At 42.9% G+C, this 25,198-nt stretch overlaps 1 protein-coding gene across 2 annotated transcripts in view; it reads left to right on the top strand.

Annotated features, from left to right (window-relative positions):
- The window catches only part of GPAT4 (glycerol-3-phosphate acyltransferase 4), an 845,426-nt gene that overhangs the window by 684,155 nt on the left and 136,073 nt on the right, over window positions 1-25,198 (top strand). For both annotated transcript variants that reach the window (XM_044082998.1, XM_044082999.1), the window contains exon 10: window positions 15,029-15,114. In XM_044082998.1, the coding sequence (XP_043938933.1) occupies window positions 15,029-15,114 (86 nt within the window). The remainder of the gene's footprint in view (window positions 1-15,028; window positions 15,115-25,198) is intronic.

Raw genomic sequence — 25,198 nt, 5'->3', positions numbered from 1 at the left:
CACTTACCTACCTTTTATCCAAATCCACAAAACAAAGGGGAAAGACTACTACATTCCTTGGACATTCATAGACAACTTTGTTATTATTTGGACAGGACAAAGCCATTCAGGAAATCCGAGCAACTCTTTGTGTCCTATGCTACAGGTGCTCAAGGAAAGGCTATTTCCAAACAGACAATTTCAAAATGGATAGCCCACTGCATACGCTTTTGTTACTCATTTCATGAAAAAACTGTGCCTGCATGCATCAGATCCCACTCCACCAGGGCCACAGCTACCTCTGCAGCTTTCCTCAGGGGGGTACCTACCAAGGACATTTTTGAAGCAGCCACTTGGAGTTTAGTGCACACTTTCTCCAAGCACTATCACCTTCCACTATACTCTAAATCTAGAGCGGGTTTTGCCACAGCAGTCTTGCAGGGCATCCTCGCTTCTCCTAGTTCCACTTAGTGCCTACCACCCTGACTTAGCTTTGGGATTCTTCCCATCTGTAATGACTGCAGCTGTATGCACGATGAACATAGTACAGTTTTGTACCTACCATAAATGTAGATGTTCGAGTGCTCATACAGCTGCAGTCCAGGTTACCCCCCCCTCCGTCCCCTCTCAGGACAGGCCTTATGACTAACACCTTATCATACAACCTATTTGGGGTATTCTCTTATGGTGTATTTGCTTGCAGCTACTGTTTTTTGATTACTCTATTTCACATGTTTGCATAACTTTATGTTTTGCCTTCCTTCTGGGGGCACCTGACATCTGGGGCAAGAAAAACTGAAGAAAATGGCGTCGGCTGCCTCTTTTGTACCCCTGCCGCACTGACGTCAGGGAAGAAGCGACGACAACCGACGCCGGACCTAGACTTTGGAATTCGGCCGACCGAGGACCCGCCTGACGGCAGGATAACCCATCTGTAATGACTGCAGCTGTATGAGCACTCGAACATCTACATTTATGGTAGGTACAAAACTGTACTTTTTATCAGTTCATCTGAATAGCTGTTTATAAAGTTTCTTCTAATTTCCAGCCTTTTGGTATCTTTATTTCATTTACTTAAATCATTTATGAGCATATTTGATTTATTTTTCCTAAGAATTACTGTACTTAATCTCTTGTACCAAAGCTGGAGCTTGAACCGCTTTTTGCTGAACAGCTGCAGGATTCCTTCCAGTCTGTGTTTTCTTTTCACCTTTTCTAGTTCATTTTCTTTTAGGCTCTGTAAATTTCTCCTTTGCTGGCATCCAAGGAGTGTACTTGCTGGCCAGTAACAGAATTTTACTAAAACTGTTAGAATTATTAAACAAACCTGATAAACAAAAGCAAGACAGATAAAATAGAGTAAAGGGGAAGCCAGCCGGTCTAATGCCGCCCTTTAAGAACTTCTTCACTCTGCTTTGTCATCTTCATGCTGTCTGAACCATCCACCTGTAGTATAAAGTCCTTTTCACAAACTGAAGAGCACTTTTGGGCCTAAAGTGGTGAAGAGTATATGAAAGTGCTTAACTGACCAGTTTGTCGGGAAAGTCCACTTTGCCAAGAAGAACCCATTTTCAGTGGAGGCCAGGGGGAGAAAAGCTACACAAAGGCAGTTAGTATAACAATTACATAATATTGGAACAGTTTGTATTAACAAGAAGCGTAGTCATAACAGGCATTATAAGTGCAATAAAGTACAATATGAAAATATAGGTGGTACAGAGAAGTAATGTAAAAACACAAATCATAGAAGTAAATCCAAGGAACATATTCTAGTACACTGATGTTAGTGTACACTCCGGAGTAGACTCTGAGAGTGTGGAAGTGCTTAATATGGGTAGAATTAGAATAACTATCTAAAGATATAGGTGTTAGAAGTAGGGAGAGATTAGTACTAGGAGTGAAGTGTGTGAAGAAGTAATAAAGTCAAGTTTTGGAGGAATGAGGAAAAAGGTGATTTGATGTAGGGAAGAGGAGTCAAGTCTTATGGAAGTTAGAGCATCTACAGTGCCAGAGGGTGGCCAGATGCTGTTTTGAAGGAGATGTTACTGATGGTCCTAATAGCTAGTGGGAGTACATTCCAGGATTCTATACAATTTTATGTGCTATGGTTAGTTGCGGATATGTTAAGTGATGTGAGAATTCAAGCCAAGTGACTGATAGTAAGGAAGAGCAGTGATGGAATGAATATTTAGCATTGGTTGCGAATGAGGTGACTTTATTGTAGCAGGACGCTAGCTTATTTTTAGGGATAACTGGATATGGGTGAGGAGTGGGGCACCATATAGGAATGAGAGGAGGAGGAAGGTACGGGCAAGTTTGTTTGGAAGAACAGTTAAGAAAATTTTTATGTCTTTAGAGGGATCCTAGTTTTTGATGTGTCTTTTTGATAGAGGTTTGTACATGGAGATCAAAAGTAAGGTTTTCATCTAAGATGACTCCCAGTAATTTTGTATGAGGTACTGCTACTGTGGCGGTCTTGTTTTGAGAGTATACGATGAAGTCAGTCTTATTTATGGAAGTACTTTTCTTGGGAGTAAATAACAGATGTGAAATTGTTCAATCTCGCCGTTTGTTCTTACACACGGGTTCGGAGCCGATCCTTGGCTCCGAGTCGGCCGCATCACCAGCTCAGCATCTTCGAGAAAGCTCGAGGCACAGTAATATCCCATGATCCTCAGGTGCTAACCCTCAGATCTAGTTTGCCGCTAGCAGCAGATCACATCGAGAGGCTCGGGCCAGTAGAATTTTTTCTATATATTTCTTGTGATTTCTTGTTATTTACTTCTAAATTTTACTCTTCTTTATAGTGCTTGATAGGTTTATTATTTAGTTGTTGTTTAAGGTTAGTTTAGTTAGGTTGTTACTTCAAAATTCTTAGTAAGGGCCTTAGGCCGTTTTTTCTGTAAGAATTTACAGTACTTTAAAAAAAAAAATATATATATATATATATATATATATATATATATATATATATCGTTTTTTTGCCTTTAACTTTTCTATTTTTCATATAGATATAGTTATATATATATATATCATAGTGTGCTGTGTGAGTATTTTACAGTTAAATATATATTACATTTAAAATATATTGTAGAAAATTTTTCTAAAGAGTGGTGTACCTTTTCTTGGATTTTCTTTTGTAAGCATGTCAGAAAAGACCAAAAGTGGTTTTAAAAGGTGTCAGTGTGGACAGAAGATGTCCATTACTGACAACCACTCATCCTGCGTCTACTGTCTTGGCCCTCTCCACTTGCAGGAAGACTGTTCCATCTGTCATTCCTTTAGTGGGAGGGTCATGCTGGAAAGACGCAGGAAGTTGGTGGACAGAGGGTTGCTTAAACCCGAGTTTCAGGAGGCCCTGGACAAGGCTGAACAGGTTTCAAAGTGTTCGAAGGGGTCGAAGTCTTCAAGAGTGTCGGAGCCCAAGGCATCGGCTCCGAGCACCTCTTTTCAGATTCGGACACCGGCTCCTATGACTTCGGTGCCGGGTGTCGAGACTTTATCTCTGCACGAGGCTCAGGTCTTAGAGCCGGTATCAGAGGTACCACCTTCGGCTATCCTTCGCTCGGTGACGGCTTCGATCCCTTCGACCCGTTCTTCGAGGCCACTTTCCGACTCCGATGTGGACCGAGTGGTACAGAAGATTATGGAGAACTCGGCTTTGTCCAAATTAATCGAGGTTTCGTCTCAGCTGGTTTAGAAACTTGAAGCTATTCCAGTTCCCTCAACACTTCCTCCTCCGAGACCTGTCGAGTCATCGGTGTTAGGAGTCGAAGAACCGATGATTGTAGAGCCCTTGGTGCCGAAGCCTCCAGTAGTGCTATCGGCTCCGTTGACCTCGACTCCTTCGGAACCAGCCGGAGAGTCTCGGAGCCGAAGATCTTTCCTGGGTTCCGGGGGGGATAGTCGAACCGAGATATCTGTTCCGACTCTTCCCCTCGGTGCCTTGGCTCAGATCAGTTCGGATCCGTCCTCGGTGTCGGAGCCCGTGGTTCCGATTCCGGAGAAACGACCCCCTTCTTCGGATCGGGTCAGATCTTTGGGTCGGGGCACCGGTGCCTTTGACATCATGAGGAAGGTCTTGTCTGATCAGACACATACTTCATCGGTATCTTCATCTCCTTCCCCAAAAGGTCCGCGTTCTGCTTCTGTGCCTTCGGTACCTACCAAGTGTCGAGACCCAATGCCTCAGAAGTCCCCACAGGGTGACTCTGGTTCCTCAGATGCTTCCCCAGAAGCTCCCGCTGAGGATGTTCCAAGGAAACGACTGTGCAAGAGGAGGCACATAGATTCCCCTCAGGAATCTCTCACGTCTGATACTGATTTAGATGAAACAGAAGGGTCCCCACGGTCCACTTCTGAGGATGTCTCGTTTGCAGACATTTTGGAAATCCTGAAGCAAAGAGGGGACTGGCAAACCATTACCCCTTCTGTGGATGAATCGGTCTTACTGAAGGCATTTGGGGCTCAACCTTCTACCTCCTGGGTGACTCCACCCTTTGACGATCTCATGGATCTTATAGCTCGGAGGGCTTGGGAAACACCTGATACAGTGGAACCAGTCCCCCGTAAACCAAACAAATACATGACGGCTCCCCAAGATAAAGCCTATCTTACAAAAGGAGTTCCCGTAGATACTATGGTGGTGGCGGCGGCCACAAAGAAAGAAATGTCTGAATCATCTTCCTCTGTCCATCCTCCTAATAAGGATTCTAGGACAATGGACAGATATGGGAAGCGCATATTTAGTTTGGCGACTTTTTCCATCCGATCGCTCAACTACCTTACGCATTTCACGCATTTACAGAGAGATCTCATTAAGGAACTAGGAGATACTCTCCAGGGACACACAGATGCTGCTGTCTCTGAGAAAGTGACAGCGCAACTTAACACCCTAAATTCCATAGTCAACTCGTCCATGAGGCTGATTTCATACGCAGCCGAAGGGTCAAGTAGAGTGGCAGCTTCAGCGATCGCCCTGAGAAGACAATCCTGGTTGCGCTTATGCTCCTTTGCGGAAGCCTTTAAGTCTTCCTTTGCCAATGCCCCCTTCGATGGTGCCTCCTGTTTGGGCCCAAAGTAAAGGAGACTCTCACGAGGTGTGAACAAGAAGGGAAGACCCTGTCTGCCATAGGGGTCTGTTTTTCCATTCCATCTAGACCCTACCCTAAAGGGCAATGAGGAGGAAAAATGTGGTTCCGAAAGACTTGGGGATCTTTTCAGCACACCCAAAGTGACGCCCCCTCCAGAGGCAGAGGAGGGGGAAGAAACGGAAGACGCCGCCCAGCCGGCAGGGGGGGGGGGTCTGCAAAATCAGGGCGACAGAGAGACCTTCTCTGGAAAGCCCTTCCAGCACTCCTGAGTGCAGGCCCGGCTGTCCTACTCTGGAGGCAGTCGGGGGTCGCTTGGCTTTATACCCAGAGGCCTGGCTAAATATTACATCAGATTACTGGGTAAAAAGCATAGTTACCAGAGGCTACAACATTCCCTTCATAAAAAAGCCACCCAACTCCAAAAAACTCCCAGACGTTCCACCCAGTCTGCGAGACCAAGCAACCATAGAGATAGGAAGGTTGCTCGAAAACAGAGTAATCCAAATAGGATCCGGAACTTACTCAAGGTTCTTTGTAGTTCCAAAGAAAACAGGGGACTGGAGGCCAATTTTAGACCTCAGCAAGTTAAATACCTTTGTGAAAAAGGAAAAGTTCCGGATGGTCACGCTTCAGTCAATCCTCCCTTTTCTGCAGAAGGGCGACTGGATGTGCTCTATAGATCTCAGACACATACTACCATATCAAGATGGCCAGGGCGTCCAGAGATCACTTGCGCTTCCGGCTGGGAGCCAGTCATTTCCAGTTTCGCGCTCTGCCCTTTGGTCTCACCTCAGCCCCCAGGGTGTTCACCAAATGCATGGCAGTAGTAGCGTCTCACTTGAGACGAAAAGGATTCCGGGTGTTTCCTTATCTAGACGATTGGCTCCTATCTGCCACCACCGAGTATCGTCTTCTACAAGCCAGGGACTACACCATCAGTCTTTGCTCTTCACTAGGCATAACGGTGAATTTTGGAAAATCTGTCTTATTGCCGTCACAGCGTATATTATTTATAGGAGCACAGCTAGACACTTCCCTGGCTCAAGTTACTCTCCCCCCACCAAGAGTATCAGACCTCAGGCATCAAATCTCGCTCCTTCTTCACAACAAGAGAGTCCCTGCACGACAAATATTAAGAGTGCTAGGCTTGATGGCAGCCTCCCTTCTTATAGTTCCTTTAGGCAGGATGCACATGAGGATTCTTCAATGGATGCTATTCGCCCAGTGGTCGTATCTACAACTTCCACTGTCTCACGAAATCTTGATCACAAATTCTTGCAAGAAGGATCTCTTGTGGTGGATACACAGTCAAGAGCTAACACTAGGACGACCCTTGGTCTTACCCAGTCCGGTAGCAACTCTAACCATGGACGCTTCCCTGATAGGGTGGGGGGGATTCTTTCAGGGACAAACAGTCCAAGGTCAATGGTCCAACTTGGAGTACAATCTGCACATCAGTGTTCTAGAGCTGAGGGCAGTGTTTCTAGCGTTGCAACACTTTCACAAGTCCTTACTCGGGGAACAGTGACAGTTCAGACAGACAACATGTCAGTGGTCTGATACATAAACAAGCAAGGGGGAACCAGATCTTACCTGTTATGCAGAGAGGCCCTCAGAATTTGGCAATGGGCAAAGTCCACTGGACGCTTTCTGATAGCAACGCACATCCTGGGGACTTCCAACGTAATCACGGACAGGTTGAGCAGAGCCATCCTGTTCCCTCACGAGTGGTCCCTCAAACCTCAAGTGGCGGAAGAGATCTTCCGCAGATGGGGCCAGCCTTGCTGCGACCTGTTTGCATCCCCATTGAACACCAAATGCAGAAGCTACTTTGCCCTGTTACCCCCTCCAGGGGGTGTCCCCAGGGACGCACTGGTATACGATTGGCCCCCGGGTCTCCTTTACGCTTTTCCTCCTGTTCCACTAATTCCCAGGTTTTTGCAGAAAGCCAAACGTCTGGACAGGACCATAATACTGATAGCCCCATTCTGGCCTCGACAAATCTGGTTTCCCTTCCTTCAATCTCATCAAGTGGAGGAACCATGGCTACTGGACCCGGAGCCAGACCTGTTGACACATTCATCGGGAGTTCCTCACACCTTCCTCAAGTCCCTCAAACTGACAGCTTGGCTGCTCCGCTTCCCATCTTAGCCAGGTCAGAGTTACTATCCCCTGCAGTACAACAAATCATTGTATCTTCACACAAACCATCTACAAGGAAATTGTACATCAGCAAATGGAACCGTTTTGCGCACTGGGCCTCCAAACAAGGTATAGATCCATTTGGGGCTCCAGTACACAAGATACTAGATTTCCTCACCACACTTTTTCAAGAAGGAGCATCAACATCCACTGTAAGGGTTCAACTGGCTGCTATATCCAATTTTCATATTGGCCGTGAGGATGGTTCTCTTATGTCCCACAGGCTTTGTAAAGCCTTCATGAAAGGTACCTTTCACCTTCGTCCCCCCTTTCATAATCCAATAGCCCCTTGGAATCTTAATCTCATGCTGTCACAACTCATGTTGCCCCCATTTGAACCAGCAACCACAACTCCGTTAAAATTTCTTTCATGGAAAACACTTTTTCTGGTTGCCATCACTTCTGCCAGGAGAGTTTCAGAGTTACAGGCTGTATCTATCCGACCCCCGTACATGATTTTTCATCCAGATAGAGTAACCTTGCGCACCAATCCGTCCTTCCTTCCGAAGGTTTGTTCGATTCAGAACATCAATCAATCTATCGAACTACCTACCTTCTTTAAAAATCATTCCAATAAGCTAGAATACACATTGCACAAGTTGGACGTTCACAGACAACTAAGATTTTACTTACATAGGACAAAAGAGTACAGAAAGTCAGATCAACTATTTGTCTCATATGCTGACCAAAGAAAAGGACAGGCAGTAACGAAGGTTACCTTATCCAAATGGCTCTCAGATTGCATAAATTTGGTATATGCTGAATCGAAACAGCAACTGCCTTTCAAACCCAGAGCTCATTCTACAAGGGCGATTGCTACCTCTTCAGCCCATACCGCTCGTTTGCCTTTAGATACCATTTGTGCAGCGGCAACTTGGGCAAAACCACATACTTTTATCGCCCACTATAAGCTAGACAAGAGCTCCAGGGACAGGGCGACGTTTGGTTCCACTGTACTCAGGAATGTTCTCCCTTGAGCCACCCGGGAAAAAGGAGCTAGGGACGCTACCCGTGTGTAAGAACAAACGGCGAGATTGAACAATTTCACATTAAGAAGTTATGTCTTACCATAACAATCCATGTGAATTGTTCATCTCGCTTTTGTTCTTACATTCCCCCCCTCCATCCCCCGTCCTGCGGTCTGGGAGAACGGTATTCAACTAGATTCCTTTTCAGCCTTTTCTAGATATGGTGGGCATGTCATTGTGCCTTAGTAATGGCATCTTTTCTCCTCTACTTGACAGTAGGGTTCCAGACACTGTGTAGTATCTGTTTATAAGTGTTCTAGACACAGGTCTAATAGAGATTCTTCTGGTATAGCAAACTAGAGCTGAGGGTTAGCACCTGAGGATCATGGGATATTACTGTGCCTCGAGCTTTCTCGAAGATGCTGAGCTGGTGATGCGGCCGACTCGGAGCCGAGGATCGGCTCCGAACCCGTGTGTAAGAACAAAGGCGAGATGAACAATTCACATGGATCGTTATGGTAAGACATAACTTCTTATTTTTTTGGGGTGGGGTTTAGAGAAAGGTGGATATATGTTTTGGTGGAGCTGAAAGCATTCTGGGTTGTATGCAGGAGTTCAGTAATAGTTAGAGCAAATTATGGTAGAGTCATCTGTATGTTGAACTACTGTACCATTAATAAAATTGGAGTGGAAGTCATTGGTGAAAATACTAAAGAGTAGAGGCCTAATATAGATCCTTGGGGACACCTGGGAGTGTTTCAGAGAAAGGAGAGAAGTAGTTTTGCCATTTAGTAGATTGTCTGTTATTTAGGTAGCTGGTAAACCAATCTAAGGTCGAAGGGGAGATACCTAGGCTTGAGAGTTTGGTGAGTAGCAGGGGATGGAAAATGGTAGTAAAGGCTTTGGAGAGGTCCAGAAATAGAGAAGATGCAATTTTGCTGGTATCTCAAGCTCGATTGATTGTATCCAAGAATGATATAAGTGCGGTAGTTTTGCTGTGCTGTGGCGTGGCGTGGCCTGAAACCATGGTGAGTGGGGAAAAGAAGCTGGTTTTGAAGTAGATAACTGAGAAGTTGTTTATGGATGCATTTTTCCAACATTTTAGAAAGCGGGGAGAGAATATCAATAGGTGTAAAGTTTGAAATATCTGTGTTGCCACCTTTGTGGAGGGGTAGAATGAAAGATTTTTTCCAGATAGTAGGTGCACAGACCTCCTGGATAGATCTGTTTATGAGTTTGCTGACTGGATAGGCAATGGCTTTAGCTGACATCTGAAGGTATTCAGGGGGTAGGTTGTCAGGAGCATTAGAAAATGGTTTCCGTTTGATAAGCAGTTTTTTGATAATAGCAGTGGGTATAGGAAAGAAGGAAAAGGTGGTTGGGGGGAGATAGTATTTTGTTAGGTGAGCTTTGGTGGGTGGTAGTTACTTTCACTACTGATTTGGGAAAAGGTTGCTGCGAGGCTTGATATTGTATTGATGAAATGAGTGTTGAAGAGGGAGGCTGTTTCACTAGGTGTTTTGTCTGGATGTGGACAGGGGTTGTTTTTGGAGCCAGAGTTTAGCAGAGATGGGATAGAGTTCCAAACTTTCTTTGCGTTTTGTTTATAATTCTTTTGCAGACCAAAGTAGCCTGCTTTTTCTGTCATTGTTATGTAGTCTTTTTGCTTTATTGCATAGCTGCCTGAATTCTAGGAGATCAGAGGAAATTTTGGTTAATTTTTGGAATAATTTTTTTCTAAGCTTTGTCTCTGTCAGTCATGATTTGTTTGGTAGATCTGGTGAGGCATACAACATTATTAGTTTTTAACTCTCTTTTGTCTTATAGAGGTAAGATTATTTAGAAGGTCCAGGAAAGTGGAGTTAAAGAATTCTACAGGTTCATCAAGGGGGAGGACTTTTAGTACATTCCAGCTGATTTTTCCAAGGTTTCATTTAGGGTTGTGAGGTTGAAATTAACTAGATTTCTTGTATATTTATATTGATGCTGACATGGTGTTGGAGTTTTTTTGCATAGTACATAGGCTGGAAAGTGGTTACCGATGCTGTAGGAAAGAGTGCCTGCTGCTGAAATTTTGGTTGAGTTGGAGACCAATATCCAGTCAAGTGTTGAGCCGCCATCTTTGTTTTTGTTGGGTCTGGTTATGTCTGTAATTAGTTGAGTGAAGTTAGAGATTGATAGTGAGTAGGGGGGATTGGTTTGAGGTATCTGACCAGTTTATGCTTAGGTCTCCAAGGATAATTTTCATTTCTATATTGTTTCATATCCAGGCAAGAATGTTTTCTAGCAGGGAAATGTTATCGCCGGGGCAATATATATATATAGCTGTGATGCAGAGATTGTTGGAATTATTCAATCTTAAGAATTATAGTATCTCTGCTGTGGAAAATTTTGGAATTGGGTTGGAATAAGGAACAATTGAGTAGGTACTTGGGTAGTGTATGTTGATACCTCCTCCTCTTTTGTGTGGTCTGTCAGCCCTTGGAGAGTTGTAGCCTGGGGGAAGAAATTCAGTGTCTTTTATGTATGGCTTCAACCAAGTTTCAGTTGCTGCTATTATGTTTGGCTTATTTAGTGTTATCCAGGCAAGGAATTCTGGTATCTTGTTTCTTGCACTTTGGAGGTTGAGGTTGTAATATTAAGTGTTTTGTATGAATTGGAAGGGCTGAAAGTGGGAGGTTCAGATCATGGGTTTGGGTGGATGTCTCCACACTGGCTTAGCTTGGATTGCATATGAGGATAGTTCATTGGTGGCCGAATTCTTTTAGGGCAGGTATATTGTTTAGGGTAACTTTTCCTAGAGGAAGTAACTTATATTTGGCATATAGTAATGTGTTTGGTGTGAATAGGCTGGGGATATGTCAGCCGTAACTAGAGAGAGGTGAGGATTGTGTGTAAGTTATACAAGACCTAAGCAGTGTGAAGGAAATATGTAGTGATGTTAAGTGAAATAGAATAGAGAGACATAGGGCCAGGGAGAGGAGAATTGGTATGAAACATAGTAGATTGGGCAGAGATCTGTGGGGGAGGAAGTAAAAAAGCAGTAGTAGTAGTAAGTCAGGAATATTTTGTGATGAGAGGTTGTATTTAATTAGAGGTACCTAGGCAAGGGCTGAGGAAGCAGTAAGGGTGTTAGTTATGAGGGAAGAGTTAAGATGATTGGGGTGGAAGTGTTGATTGGTTGCTGGATTTGGATGGGAGGGGTCTTGGTAAGTATTAATGTAATTGATTTAGGGGTGGCTGGGAATGGGGGTAGGGTAGAGTAGGGGAGCAGAGTGAGCCTGAGCAGTCTGGCCTAGGCATACAATTTGAAAAAAGCCTATTAATAGTGTAGTGCCACAGAGTTTAGTGCTGGGAACCAGTTCTGTGTAACTTATTTGTCACATCAGGAGTAGGGGTCAGGATAAATCTTTTCACTGCAGACACTGATTGGTATGAGGGTAATTAATTTAAGGGAACAGTCTTTCAGCAGGGGTAGGTTGTATATAGACCACATAGTCATTAACAGGAAGGGTAAATTTCAAAGATGTCAGTGAGAAGATGAAAGTGGTTATGTGTAGCTGCTGATATAGGAATTCCAGTTTGAATAATGGTTAAGGTATTTGCCGCCCATGCACAAGGTACAAGTTTCAATCCTGACCTCCAGCCAGTGCCTATTTGCAGGTTGCATGTTGTTCTTGTGTTTCTGTGGGGTTCATCCCACCTCCGAAAAACATGCTTGGTGTTTCTAACTCAAACTCACCAATGAATGCATTGGGCAGCAGCACAGATTCTACATGGCGCCCGATAGGGGGAAGTTTTGTGTAGACCAACCACTTAAAGCATCTAGTGCGTTGTGCATTATGTTCAAGATAGGTTAACACAGATTACAGACTGGCTTGATAGTGGTCAACAAATGGTTCAAAAAGAGAGACGGTCACAAGATCACATACAGGAGTGTCCAACATGCAACCCAGGTAGACTTCCTTCTAGTAAGGAAAGGCACTAGTGTAGAATCAGTGATAGCAAAGTCATCTGTAGTGAAACAGTTGGCCCACAGCATAAGCAACTAGTTGCTAAAATCAGCTGCAAGCAGTGATCCGAAAAGGCACTAAGGTCAGCAGTGATCAGGCCAAAGACCTGGAAGTTGACTGAAAGTACAGTAGTTCAAGGAATTACTCAGGGCTGTAGCACCCCAAGAAGAGGAGGAAATAAGTATAGTTTAAGAAGTATGGCAGCTCCTCAAAACCGCATGTGTGAGGACTACAGGACAGATATGTAGCTGAGCCAGGTATGGAAATAAGGTACGAAAGCTGGTGGTGAAATGCAGAAGTCCAGGAAGTGATCAAAAGAAAGTAGTAGTGTAGGAAAAGTGGGAGATAGAAAAGACTGACCAGGCTAAAGAAGAATACTTGTTGACTAGCAAAGAGGCTAAGAAAGGAATTGTAATAGCAAAGAACAGGGCATCAGAGGCATCCTGCCAGCTTCTGGAAAGTGACTCAGTAGGTGGCACAAAGAAACTATATCAGGTTGCAAGGCAAAGGCAGAAAGATAATGGTGATAGTCAGACACATTTCATAAGGGATGCTAGCAATAACCTGATCACCAGTCCCCAGGACATCAAAGGCAGATGGAATGAGTACTTTTAGCAGCTTCTGAATGAAGAAAACCCTACAGAAGCTGTATTGCCCCAGTAATAACCTACAATGAGAGAAGAAGGCGACCCCACCATAGAAGAAGTAGGAAAATGAAGTTAGAGAAAGCAGCAGGCTCAAATGAGGTCACAGCAGATATGATAAAGATGCAGTGTGAGACAGGGGAGAAATAGCTCCTGAGGGTACCCATAGCAGTGTGGAGAGAAAGGCATTTCCCAGATGACTGGAGAATAAGCATATTTGTGCCAGTGTACAAGAACAAGGGGGCATCCATAACTGTGGGCGGCACAGAGGTATCAAACTCCTGTCGCATTGCATGAAAGTTCTGAAGACTATTGACAAATGGATATGCAGAGTAGTAGAAAGGAAGATTGAGAGACTAGCACTTCACATTCAGAGCAGGATGCTGCACAACTAACTGAATGTTTGTAGTGAGACAGATATTTGAGAAGAAGGTAGAGATGAGGAGAGAGTCCATTTAGGGTTTCCTAGACTTAGAGAAAACATATGACAAGGTCCAGAGAAAGCTGATTTGGGTAGTTCTGCAGTAATTTGAAGTCCCAGAAACATTGGTATAGTTAATGCAGGTTGTGTACAAGGACCCAATGACTCTAGTGCAAACAGTGTTTGGTCTCACAGAGAGGGTTCCAGTGAGAGTGGGTATGCATCAGGGTTCAGCTTTGAGCCCACTGCTGGTCATACTGGTGATGGATTACATTAGCAAACAGGTTAGAGGGGATGTATGCAGATGATGTGACATTGCAGGCAGACTGTGAGTAAGAACTTCAACAAAGGACAGGGGAATGGAATGCAAAACTTAAGGCACATGGGATGAAACAAGAGTACAGATAAGACAGTGGTAATGGCAGCAAATTGTGGAAATCAGAATAAACTGAGAAGTGAAATAGAAGGGAAGATAGTGAAACAGGTTAACAGCTTCAGGTATCTGGGAGGGGTAGTTGAGAAGACAGGAAGTCTGAATGAGGCGGTCAAAGCTAGAATCAGAGGGGCTGCAATCAACTGGCACAGTGTCAGGTGTATTATATGACAGAAGAATGCCAAAGAAGCTGAAAGGTAAGGGGTATAAAACAGTGGTGCAACCAGTACAGAAATCTGGGCGGTGAAGGCACAGCAGACAATGCGACTAGAGGTGATGGAAATGAAGTGCCTGAGAAGGGTGGTGGGTGCACACTGTGGGACAGACAAAGAAATTAGGACATAAGAGCAGAAGCCAAAGTAGCTCCAATTACAGAAAAGATCAGAGAGAACAAATTATGGTGGTTTTGGGCACATGTGCAGAAAAGTAAAAGGCAATCTGGTGAGGATGATATGGGACAGACAGGAAGAATGCTAGAGGAAATGAGGACATCCAGAGAAGTGGATGGATTGTGTGAGAGATCTGCGACAGTCAGGCAGAAGTGTGGCATTGAATCGAGAGAGATGGTGACAGTTAACACAATACCCCAACCCCATGTAGAAAATGGACAAAAAGGGGTTGATGATGATTCAGGGGATTCCAGGACTGATGAAAGAAGGTGTAAAGGTGGGGCAGCTATTAAGTCTGATTTAGTAAACTGTAAGTTTTATTTCACTACTGAGAGTTTCAGTGCTCATCTTAAATGGAAGTATGGCACTTTTGGCCGTATTCCATGTGGGCGTTATCATTTGGAACCCATGTGTTCTACAAATGTATTTAACACCCCCCCCCCCCACCCTGACACAGAGGATAGAGAGGACACTTTCTGCTTAAATAATTGTACTTTATGCTTCTTTGCAACATTAGTAAAGAAGGTTTGTAATGATCAAAAAGGTGAAAGACAGCAGAGCTGCATGTAACAACATTGATGTTTTTTATGGTTCCCTCAATATTGTCTCCTTTGATTAAGACCTATCTTAGCAAAGTCTGGCTTGCACATAACTACAGTTATCACGGGGAGCAGGTACTTGTGCTCTTTTTAGTGAGTTTTATTAAGCAGATAAAATACTATTCACCTGTCTTTCTACCAGGTAGCTGTTATATCCATGTCTGTCTGCTACATTAGTATCCCTGAATTGCTTTGTAGTAGCATGAGTGACCTCCGGTAGATCTTAACTGTTACTTTGTCAGATGATAATAGATTTGGGTTTAATATATCTTTTCCTCCTTCTGCAGGAACTTGTATCAACAACACATCCGTAATGATGTTCAAGAAAGGCAGCTTTCAGGTTGATGCTACAGTTTATCCTGTTGCTATTAAGGTAAGGAGATACTTTGTTGTATGGAATATAGAAGAGTGACAAGGATTTGTTTATTTTACATGGTTTGTCTGCTTATTTATTATGTATCTTTTATTAATTGGGTTATTTTATATTGGGTATACCCCCCACAACTCTACTGTGTAGTTTTTGAACTAGCCGCATAAAGTAGCTTGAAAAAGTATGATTCCTTACTAGAAAAAAATGTCTGGTTAGAAAATATGAACTATATTTTATAGTGTCAGGAGCTGCCATATTCTTTTTCATATATGTTACTGAAAGTGATATTTGCTCAGTCTGTAATGCACTGTCTTATCTGGTTCTGTTTGAAAGTCTGTGGAATGCACCATTGGGAGAGCTAACACCAGAACAAGTACCTAATGCTAAAAAAACAAGTAGGAAAAAAGTGGCCAACACATTACATAACACTTTCCATGACTGTGGAATCCTTATCCTCTTACCGTCAAAAAGAAGTCAGTTGTTAACTTCCTTCAAAAATATCTTTTTTTCCCCCCTCCCCGCTCCAGAACTTGCATAATACCTTCACCCAGTTGGCCCATTCTTTCAGGCAGAATGGGAGATGGGTGTTCCTGCGCTAAAAAAGAGCCCTATGGCCCATTTGTTCTTGCTTGGGAACCACCGCCCTATAAGTCCTCCATTCCCTTCAAGAGTTTGGTGCTAAACAGTGGGCCAACTTGATGGTCCTATAGGATGGCCTGCCTCCTCCCCTGGAAGTAACTTCTTCCTTCCTGGGTCATGTTCCTCCAAGGCCCACATTTACTACCTCCTGAGAGGAAGGATGCTTCCCTATGGGGATTTTCCCTTTGACCACTTAGAGCGAATGCACCATAGTAAAGCGAGCTCCACTTGGTGAACACCTATTGTTGAACACCTAGTGTTGTTGGTAGGTGTCATCTGTGTGATGAGGGCAACTCCTATCCCACAGGATAGGCAAGCTGGCAACAGCCTCTCATTCATCTTGGCAATGTCGTAAAGACACGAAGGCACTAGCCAAACTTGGGTCACCTGCAGCATTGTCAGGGCTTTATCCATGTATGCTGGAAATGGCTCTTCCTTCAAAATTATTTTTTATGTATATGGAAAGTAAAATAACATGGGATTACAGTAGTTGGGATTCTTGAGGGACAGTAAGTCATGAGCTTGACGCTAGGAATTTAGAAATTCAAATGCATTTTTAATTATTTGTCCTTTCTTGTCATCATCACTGTGACACATTCTGTGCTGCAGTGGAATATATAAGCTGCCAGCTCTCACAGGTATTGAGATCTGTAATCAGCCTTGTAAGCTGCATGTTAAGAAATCTTACTGTATGTTATGCAAACAACTAAAGCAATTTCAGTATTGCTTGTCTCAGTGATGTTTTGTAACCATTGTTTACTGCCAGATGTCTGGTGTCAGATGTTTTCAGAATTCAGTATTTAGAATTTTCTCTTTTAAAACATGGAGGACACAACAGCAGCCACAGATAGTGTCCAAAGCGGTGCATATTCCTTAGGACTGTTTGCACTGTATATGCATCCCCCTAATAATAAGCAGTTCCCATGGAGTTGTCATTCATGTGTAGTTTGTCAAGATTTCAAAATAAAATAATTGTACTGCTTTTAGATTATCATTATATGCATGTTTAAAACAGTGACTGAGGCATAAATGCTTTAACATCAAAATTTATGTGTAGTTAATCTTTGGCATAGGGGTGTGTTGTGAAGGCCCTGTAGTATGATGCAGACACGCATTTAATTGGCAGGTGAGGTGCTGGTGGATTAAATCAGAAGAAGAGGGGAGTGCCAACACAGGCGCAACCGGGTTGGATTCCAACTTGCTACACTGTGGACACCTGCCTTAATGAAGTCGTCTTGCAGTCAGCAATAGATGGGATGTGCACTTGGTCCTTCCCAAACTACTTACATGTTAGTTTTGATGTTATGTGATGTGAGAGGGAACATGCTTTCCCTCAGGCGAAGGCAGTGTATACCTTCGCACACACAATCAGCAAGGAGAGGAATTATGGACGTAACACAAAGATCAAAATGGTTGGCTAAATGTTATCTACCTCAGCCAGCAAGTCTCCCCACTTGGGAAAGATGAGTCTAATTGATTGAGGTAGGGTTGATGGTGGGAAGGCACTGAGAGACAAAATATTAAATTATTTACCTGTATGCATTTCATACAGTACGTATTGTATGGGCATATTAAAGCTCTAAAATACCCAGGCTTTCATCTGAAAACTTGGGTACATGATTTAATTAAGGATTTGTTGCAGTAAACACCAATGATGATAGGAGACATTTCCACTGTAATGTTCTGGACTTGTGTCCAGTTCTCAAGCTGTCAGTGCTGCAGAGATCGCGCTGGGAGCTTTAAAATATAATTCCATTTTGTACCACACACTTGTGTTTTTCTCCTGAAAATCCTGCGCTGCTGTCTATAGGAGATGGTGCTTTTGTGGCAGGAAGAACTCAGGGCTGTGTTAATTAGCAGAGGTAAGTTAGATTTTCAGTGTGCAGTAAAATTGGTATTGTACATTAGTTGCATCCAGCAAGTTCTTTTGATAGTATTTACAGTTAATGTATCTTGCTACAGCTCTACGGGCATGTAGTTCATTCACAAACTATAGCTTGGCTGCTTTTTCATTCATTTTGAAGATTGTTCTGCAGTGATTTTTTCAAAAGGGCAAAGGCAGTGGTGTTGGGATTCCAGGAGAGTAAGAGTGGAGGCCTCTCTGTCCTTGTCTGTGTTAGATGTAGGTACCTTGATCCCTCCATAGTAGTGCATTGCAGTGGTGTTGGGATTCCAGGAGAGTAACAAGGCCTCTCTGTCATGTCTGTGTCAGGCATAGGTACCTTGATCCCTCCACAGTAGTGCATTGCAGTGGTGTTGGGATTCCAGGAGAGTAGTTAGAGTGGAGGCCTCTCTGTCCTTCTCTGTGTCAAATGTAGGTGCATTAATTCCCTCCACAGTACTACATTGTAAGCTCTCGACATCTACTATTGAAATGTTCGTTGCATCTGTCATTCCACTTCAAAGGAAGCTAAGCCAGTATTTGTGAAATAATGACTGACAACCCTAGGTTGCACATCTCTGGAGTTTGTCTTAAAGAATGCCATATTTGTGGCAGGGAACTGCCCAGATTCTTGGCAGTATAGTTCCCAAAAAGACTGATTCTGTCCTTAAACCCCTCAGTATCTGGAGGGACATTCTGATTAAACGTTGTGGGTCAGTTTCCTTTGTGAACACTGCCTCCTTGCCATAGACAAAGGATTTCAAATCTTTAGATATTTTGCACAAACTGTCATTGTCTGACACTTTAAGGCTTGTATCCCTGAATTATTTGTCTCCCCCTCAATCCCTCGTTCTAACCCTGTGCCTTAAACCAACATTTCCAAGGTGTAGGAGAGGGTAACTATTTCCTAATAAAATACTATATATATATTTTTTCTGTATATTTGGGAGCAGGCTTTAACCAGAGAGTACATTGGGGTAAGGAGATATCAAATGGACAGTCAAGATTTTTGGAATTCACTTTTCCCTTTCCCTTCACGCAATGCAGGTGTACACCAGTATCACTTTTGGGGTGCACAGACTGTTAATTTGTTCAATTTTCTGTCCTTTCCACTTGTTATTACCCATATTGTCTTTGCTTGAGCAACTTTGTTCTTCCACCATGTGCAAGGGATGCATCCTACAGAGAGGTATGCCTTCAACCACCCTCAGAGATCTGATCTGGAAATACAGGACATATTAACAGCTCCCCTGGTAGCTTAAGTTGCTGACAGTTTGTCACACATACTGTGATGCCTGACTGATGAAATAGAATTTGGCCAGTAAACTGAGGTTGGTCTTTTTTGATATCTTTGCAGGGCCAGAATCCTTGTATTTTCCTTTGTAACACAACTTGATTTAAGGTTGCAAAACCTGCAGAGAGGTTATATGTTTTATACCAACAATTACAAGGCCATTGACCAAGTAATCAGATACTTTCCCACCCTTGAAACTTTATTAATGAAAAATAGGGTAGTCATAGCTGGAAGTATTCAGTGCAGACACACCTCAAGAAACAACTAGATTTAAAGCAGTAGCCCTTATATAGTGTCTGTGATGTTCAGAAGAATGGACATCTGTAATACCCTCTCCTCCCAGTGTCATGGAAGGCTTGTTGACCAAAGTTGAGGAGGATCACATGGGCCCCGTTTTATGATGTCAGCCCATGCGAATGCCCAAGTAAGGTGTGGTTGTTTTGTTTGACATATGATGGTTCTCCCTTGATTGGTTCAAGACAGCCTCAGTCATTGTGGTTTGATGCCCCCAGAAAGCCCTGTACGTGCTTCTTACTTTCCAGTACTGCTTCCAGTGTGTGCCAGGTCAAGGGCTCATCATGTGACACTCCATTCCTGCCTGGCATCTGCACACTACCCCTTTCATTGAGTGAATGTTGGCTGATAGTATAGGTAGTGAAGTAAGATAAAGATAAAGAAACCTTCTCTGTAGATGATACCTCCTTCAAAAAAATTCTCAAGCTTATGAATGTCTTCTGTGGATTGGCCAGTAGCCTTTTTGCTTTTTTCCCCAAAAAGAGAGAGAACTATATTTTTTTTGGGGGGAGGGGGGGGTAAAGAACCTTGAGGTCATTCCTGGCATGGAGCAAGTCCTGAAGGGTGCTATTTATGCATCTTGGAAGTACTTGGACAGGAAAACAGATGACCCCTTCCCAAACACGCATACAGATAACCTGCCAAAACATCCCAGGACAGATCTTTGCATGGTCTGTTTGGTCTAGTACAAGTCTAAGTCAGAAGGTGAAGGAATGGTCTGAAGATAGCGTTTTGGTTTATGCTACATGTGTATAGTGTTTGTACTAATATCAAAACTGTGGCTGGTATAAGTATATCATTGTTATACTGTGGCTGGTATAAGTATATCGTCGTTAAACTGTGGCTGGTATAAGTATATTGTTAAACTGTGGATGGTATAAGTATATCATTGTTAAACTGTGGATGGTATAAGTATATCATTGTTAAACTGTGGATGGTATAAGTATATCATTGTTAAACTGTGGATGGTATAAATATATCGTTGTTAAACTGTGGAATGGAATAAGTATATCATTGTTAAACTGTGGATGGTATAAATATATCGTTGTTAAACTGTGGAATGGTATAAGTATATTGTTAAACTGTGGATGGTATAAGTACATTGTTAAACTGTGGATGGTATAAGTATATCATTGTTTCTAAATGAGTCTCTTGTGTGGCTTCATACTTAACAGAGTCAAGATAATTCTGTCTAGCAACTGTTTTGCATTTAATGAGGAAAATCTATCACCAAAAAGTTGGTACACCTACACATGTACTCAAACTCTCAGTTACTACTAAATATGTGTATTTTCAGAGGTATGTGATAAAATATCACCACTATATTGATTATTGTATTTTTCTGTGTAAAGGAGACACCCAATTTTCTGGATTTTTAGAATGCATTTCCAGTAATATATTTTGGTTTTCAGTTTCCTAATTTAATGGGTGAAGAGCAGATTATTTTTTTATGCCTCTGATAGTAAGTTAAGATAGGAGCTGCACCTGTAAGGCATGTTAGCAGTTATCACCTTCCTATCCTCCTGACATCTTTCCCTAATGCTGACATGCTTAGGATTCTTAGAATATATACTGGTAGAAGTGATTCTTGACCATGTTTTATGATAGTGGTTATGACCATAAGGATGTTTGTAAGATAGAGCTACTGTTATGCCCAGCAATGCTTGTTGTAGTGATGTAAATAGTTATGCATCAGTAAAACTTTAAGACAAGTGTGATGTATATGTAGATTTTTTATCACTGAATGTAATGCCACCTCTGATTTAGTAGTTAATTTAAGTAAATATTAAAAAGTTCTGCATGCTGGACACGTGTCCCTTTTCAAGGGTGGCTCAGAAATTATCTAGTTGTTACTTGCTCAGAGTTACAAAACCTAATGCTCATTAATAGCTCAGACACTGCATCCTCCGTGCTGCCAGATTTAGTCGAGACAAGTTTTTTAGAATGTGTCATACCCAAGAGGAAAAAATCTAGCTGGCGCTCTCACTTTTAGTTACTATGTACATTTGTGCAAATGATCTTCCCCAGCCAGTGATGTTAGGCAGATGTCCTGGATGTACTTGTGTAGATTATCACTTTCTGTCTTTCTGTAAATGGAGCGAAATTTAAGTGAAGGATTTTTATATGTTGCATTACTGATGCTTTCTTTGAGGTCCGTTCAGTTTGTATTGTATTGGCAAAACTAAGAGACATTTTTAAGGATAGATTGCCGGAACATCCCAGGGATGTTAAGCATGCTAAGAAGGAAAGTCCCATGGTAGATAGATATTTGAATGTGTCATTATTGTAGGAGTGATTTGCTTACTGCAAGTGTTCTGTTTCAAGATACTATGAATTTTGTAGATGTATCTGCCCAGCAAACAATGTTTTTTAAAGAAAGTGTTTGTGTTTTGAAATGTAAAACTTGTAGCCTTTTGGGCTTAACAGAGAAAGAATTTATAAGTGATTGCTTAATTGATTGACTAAATTGGTTGTTCTTCTTCTTTTGGCTTTTCCCGGTTAGGGGTCACCACAGCGGATCACGTGTCCGCTTATGATTGGCAGTGGAGTTTTACGGTGTCAGGTTACGAGCCCGGCGCCCAACCTTCCATAGAAGGCACACACAAGCACACAGTCATGCCTAGGGCCAATTTAGAGTGTCCAATCCACCTACAGCATGTCTTTGGGATGTGGGAGGAAACCGGAGCACCCTGAGGAAACACACGCGACCACAGGGAGGACATGCAGACTCAGAGCATCTTGCTGTGAGGTGGCAATGCTAACCGCTGCACCACTGCAGCCCCCCAATTGACTTGGTTATTTATTTTAAAACTGCTGATGTAGCTGTTTTAGATTATTGGTTTTATCCCTCTGAAAGCTTTGCTGAGGCACCAGGGTTTTACGTGCATTAAAATATTTGACTGTTACTACTGGCTCCCTATTGAAACGTCAGCATTTGAAATGCCGAGTGCCCACCACTGAAAAAAAAAAAACTAAAATGTAGAAAAGCAGAAATGGACGTTTGCTCTTTTTTTAACTTTTTTTTTTTTTTGCAGTGGGCAAGGCACCCTGCACCCCCCCCCCCAAACTTAGTATATATACTAACTCTGAGATAGCCATACCTCAGAGAAAAAGAAATATTCTGAAAAACGGCCATTTCAGAGTTGTATATGCAAGTTCATTTTTTTTTTCCATTCAGTCTCCATGTTATGGGATGTGCTGTATTGGGTCCCAGCATTTCAATGATTACTGTTTTAACCTTGTTGTGTATTATTTATTCAGTTTCATGGTTGTTTTGAAGTAAGACTGAACCACCTTTTCAGTTTCCTCCTAGGTAAGGATTCCAAAGCTGCTGCTATGTGGGTAAGAGAGTACTCTGCAAGTGTGAGATTAGCTGTGAATTCTCAGACCTGGGAGAGGGGGAAGTGTGACTGCAGTTAAATATGTATCAAGTCCAAGACTGCAGTTCCTTGGAGTATTCAGTTATTCTGAGGTAATGTGCTATTGGAGTGAGTAATATATACACAGTAGGGGTGTTAGCATGGTGCTTTCCTTAGTGGCAGATGCCTTGCAGGGTATGGAACTTCTTTTGCTTTGTTACCTGAATGATTGGCTTCTGATGGTGCCTTCAAAAAGATTCCTAATTGCAGGAGCCTTTGTCTGTTTTTCTGCTTTTGTAGACCCTCAAGAGTAATGATACACTGAGAGAAGTGTTCATCTTCCTAGCTCAAGAGGGCTTCCTTTATTGAGGAGGGACTTGGCTGAGTTCTCTTTACTGTTGGTATTTCCTGTCCATGGAGAAGTCTTAGCCTTGGCCGCTCAGTGAGAAGGCAGCAGTACATTAGAAGCACAGTCACTTCTGTACCTTTTGAGCCTAATTGGAACCTCTGTCTTTACAATCCCATTCACCTGTGTCAGATGAGGTTGTTTCAGTAGGCACTGAGGTGCTAGTGACTACAGAGTCATCATGGGCCGTTATACAAATATTAGACCACTGACACTGGGCTCTGCAGTGATGGATGGTGCCCACATATCTTGATGCTGCATCACTGTTCACCACTCGAGACCATCAGAGTCCTTTACAGTGGCAGCCTCGCTCTCCCTTCGCTTAGGTTCATAGGTGTTTACTAGGCTAATGACCACAAGGGCCTTTTTAAGCCTAGCCATGCATCCCAAATCTCTGATAAGTTCTTGTTCCCTTGATAAGTGTAAGCAGGGGCTTTAGGTGCCAAACCAGGGGTGAATTTCTTGTTCCCCATCCAGCTGTCCAAGTTGCACTTGAAATGGGTTAGGGAGGAACTCTGCTTGACACAGATGGGGAGCCTGTTCCAAAGAAAGGGTAGTCCGTGGATACAAACCTGTCTATCCAGCAGGTCCTGTTTCTATCACATGCAAGATTTAAGTCTTTATAATGGGTAATTCTGGTACTGTTTGTTTAATGGATATGCAGGAGGGCCATCAGGGTGGGGTCTGACAGTGCCCTGTATTCCAGGCGTAGATCTCCTCTCAACAGCCTGTAGAAGACAGAATACAGGTACAGGGCTTTGAGGCAGTGTGCAGAGGACAATTTACTTGTGCCCTGTATTCTTTTAGTGAAGAACCTCTGTGGACATTCCAGTTGTTGCATGTACCTGGTTAGGTACATACCGAAGGGGGGGCGTTGTACTCCAAGATAGTCAGATGAATCCTAAATAAAATGGAACAATGACTTCCTTGGACCTAGATGCCATACCTTTGTTTATAAGTTGCACAACATAGAATGATTTTCTTACTTCTGTAGATACATGGTGGTCACACACTAGATTACTGTCTGTGCCCCCCCCCCAGCTACTGGTTCAACTCTTAGGAGTGTGTTGTCAGTATGATAGTTGCCAGGGATGGATGACTTCACGAAAGATACTATTATGCATTTCTTGGCATTTGGTTTTAGTCCATGGATTTGGCACTAGTTTGTCAGCCCTTCCTGGTTGACGTTTGTGTCAATCAGTCTTCTGAAAATTTATTCGGCCAAAAGCTATTGACATTGGCCTTGATTTCAGAGAAGTAATTGCCAAAAAGGAAAGGTCCCAGGTCCGATCCCTGAGGGATTCTGCTTGTGACTGGCCTCTTTGAAGAGGTGGACTCCCCAGTTCTAACTTCCTGGATCTGTTTGGTGAGCTAGCTGGCTATCCTCTGGGTGACATAAGGGTTTATACCTAACATCATGAGTTTGTCAACGATGCCTAAGTGGGGTACAGTGTCAAATGCCTTGGCCTAGTAAAGGAAGGCAGTGTGAACTGTTTTGCCCTCATCCATTGCTTTGGTGACCTTCTCAAAAATGTCCACCAGGTTGAGTAGGCATGCCCTCCCCTTGAAAAAATCAAATTGGGTTGGGGCTAGTGTCTGGAGACTTCCTATGTCATTATTGGTCATTTCCATTGTAATTCTTTCCATAGCTTTGCATATGAGACTGGTGAGACTTATGAGTATGTAGTTTCCAGTGTCTGTAGATGTCCCACCTTTATGCAGGGGGATTACTGTTGCTGTTTTCCATTTGTGAGGCAGTTTGGAGGCTACAGTTAAATAGCAATTCCAGTAGGCCTGATAAGTCATGTTTCATGCTATATAGAAGGCATCTTGGGATATTGGTTGGGCCCATTGATGTAGTGTTCTTGACCTTAGAAAGAGCATTAAGGAACTGTCCCCTAGTAATAGTAGGGGGAGATATATTTGATGGTATTTCCTAAGGGAAGGCTGAGGGGGAGAGAGGGGTAAAATTGGAGCTGAATTTGTTGGCCATTTGGTTTACTATATCTTCTGTCTCAGTATAGGTGGCTCCATTTATAATGAGCTCTGCACACAATTGTGTATTGCCTTTTAGGATGTAAACCTAGATAAAGAATGCCTTATATCCTTGGTCTGGGAGGCCAAATTTACCTCAGACTTGGCCTTGGTAGACTTTATCTTCTGAATTGTTTGTTTAATTAGATGAGAGTGCTTTTATCCTGCTGTGTGCTGCA

Source organism: Protopterus annectens, chromosome 9.part0, assembly GCF_019279795.1.
Source record: "Protopterus annectens isolate FY-2018-M chromosome 9.part0, PAN1.0, whole genome shotgun sequence".
NCBI lineage: Eukaryota > Metazoa > Chordata > Ceratodontiformes > Protopteridae > Protopterus > Protopterus annectens.
This window is presented reverse-complemented; position numbering and strand designations above follow the sequence as displayed.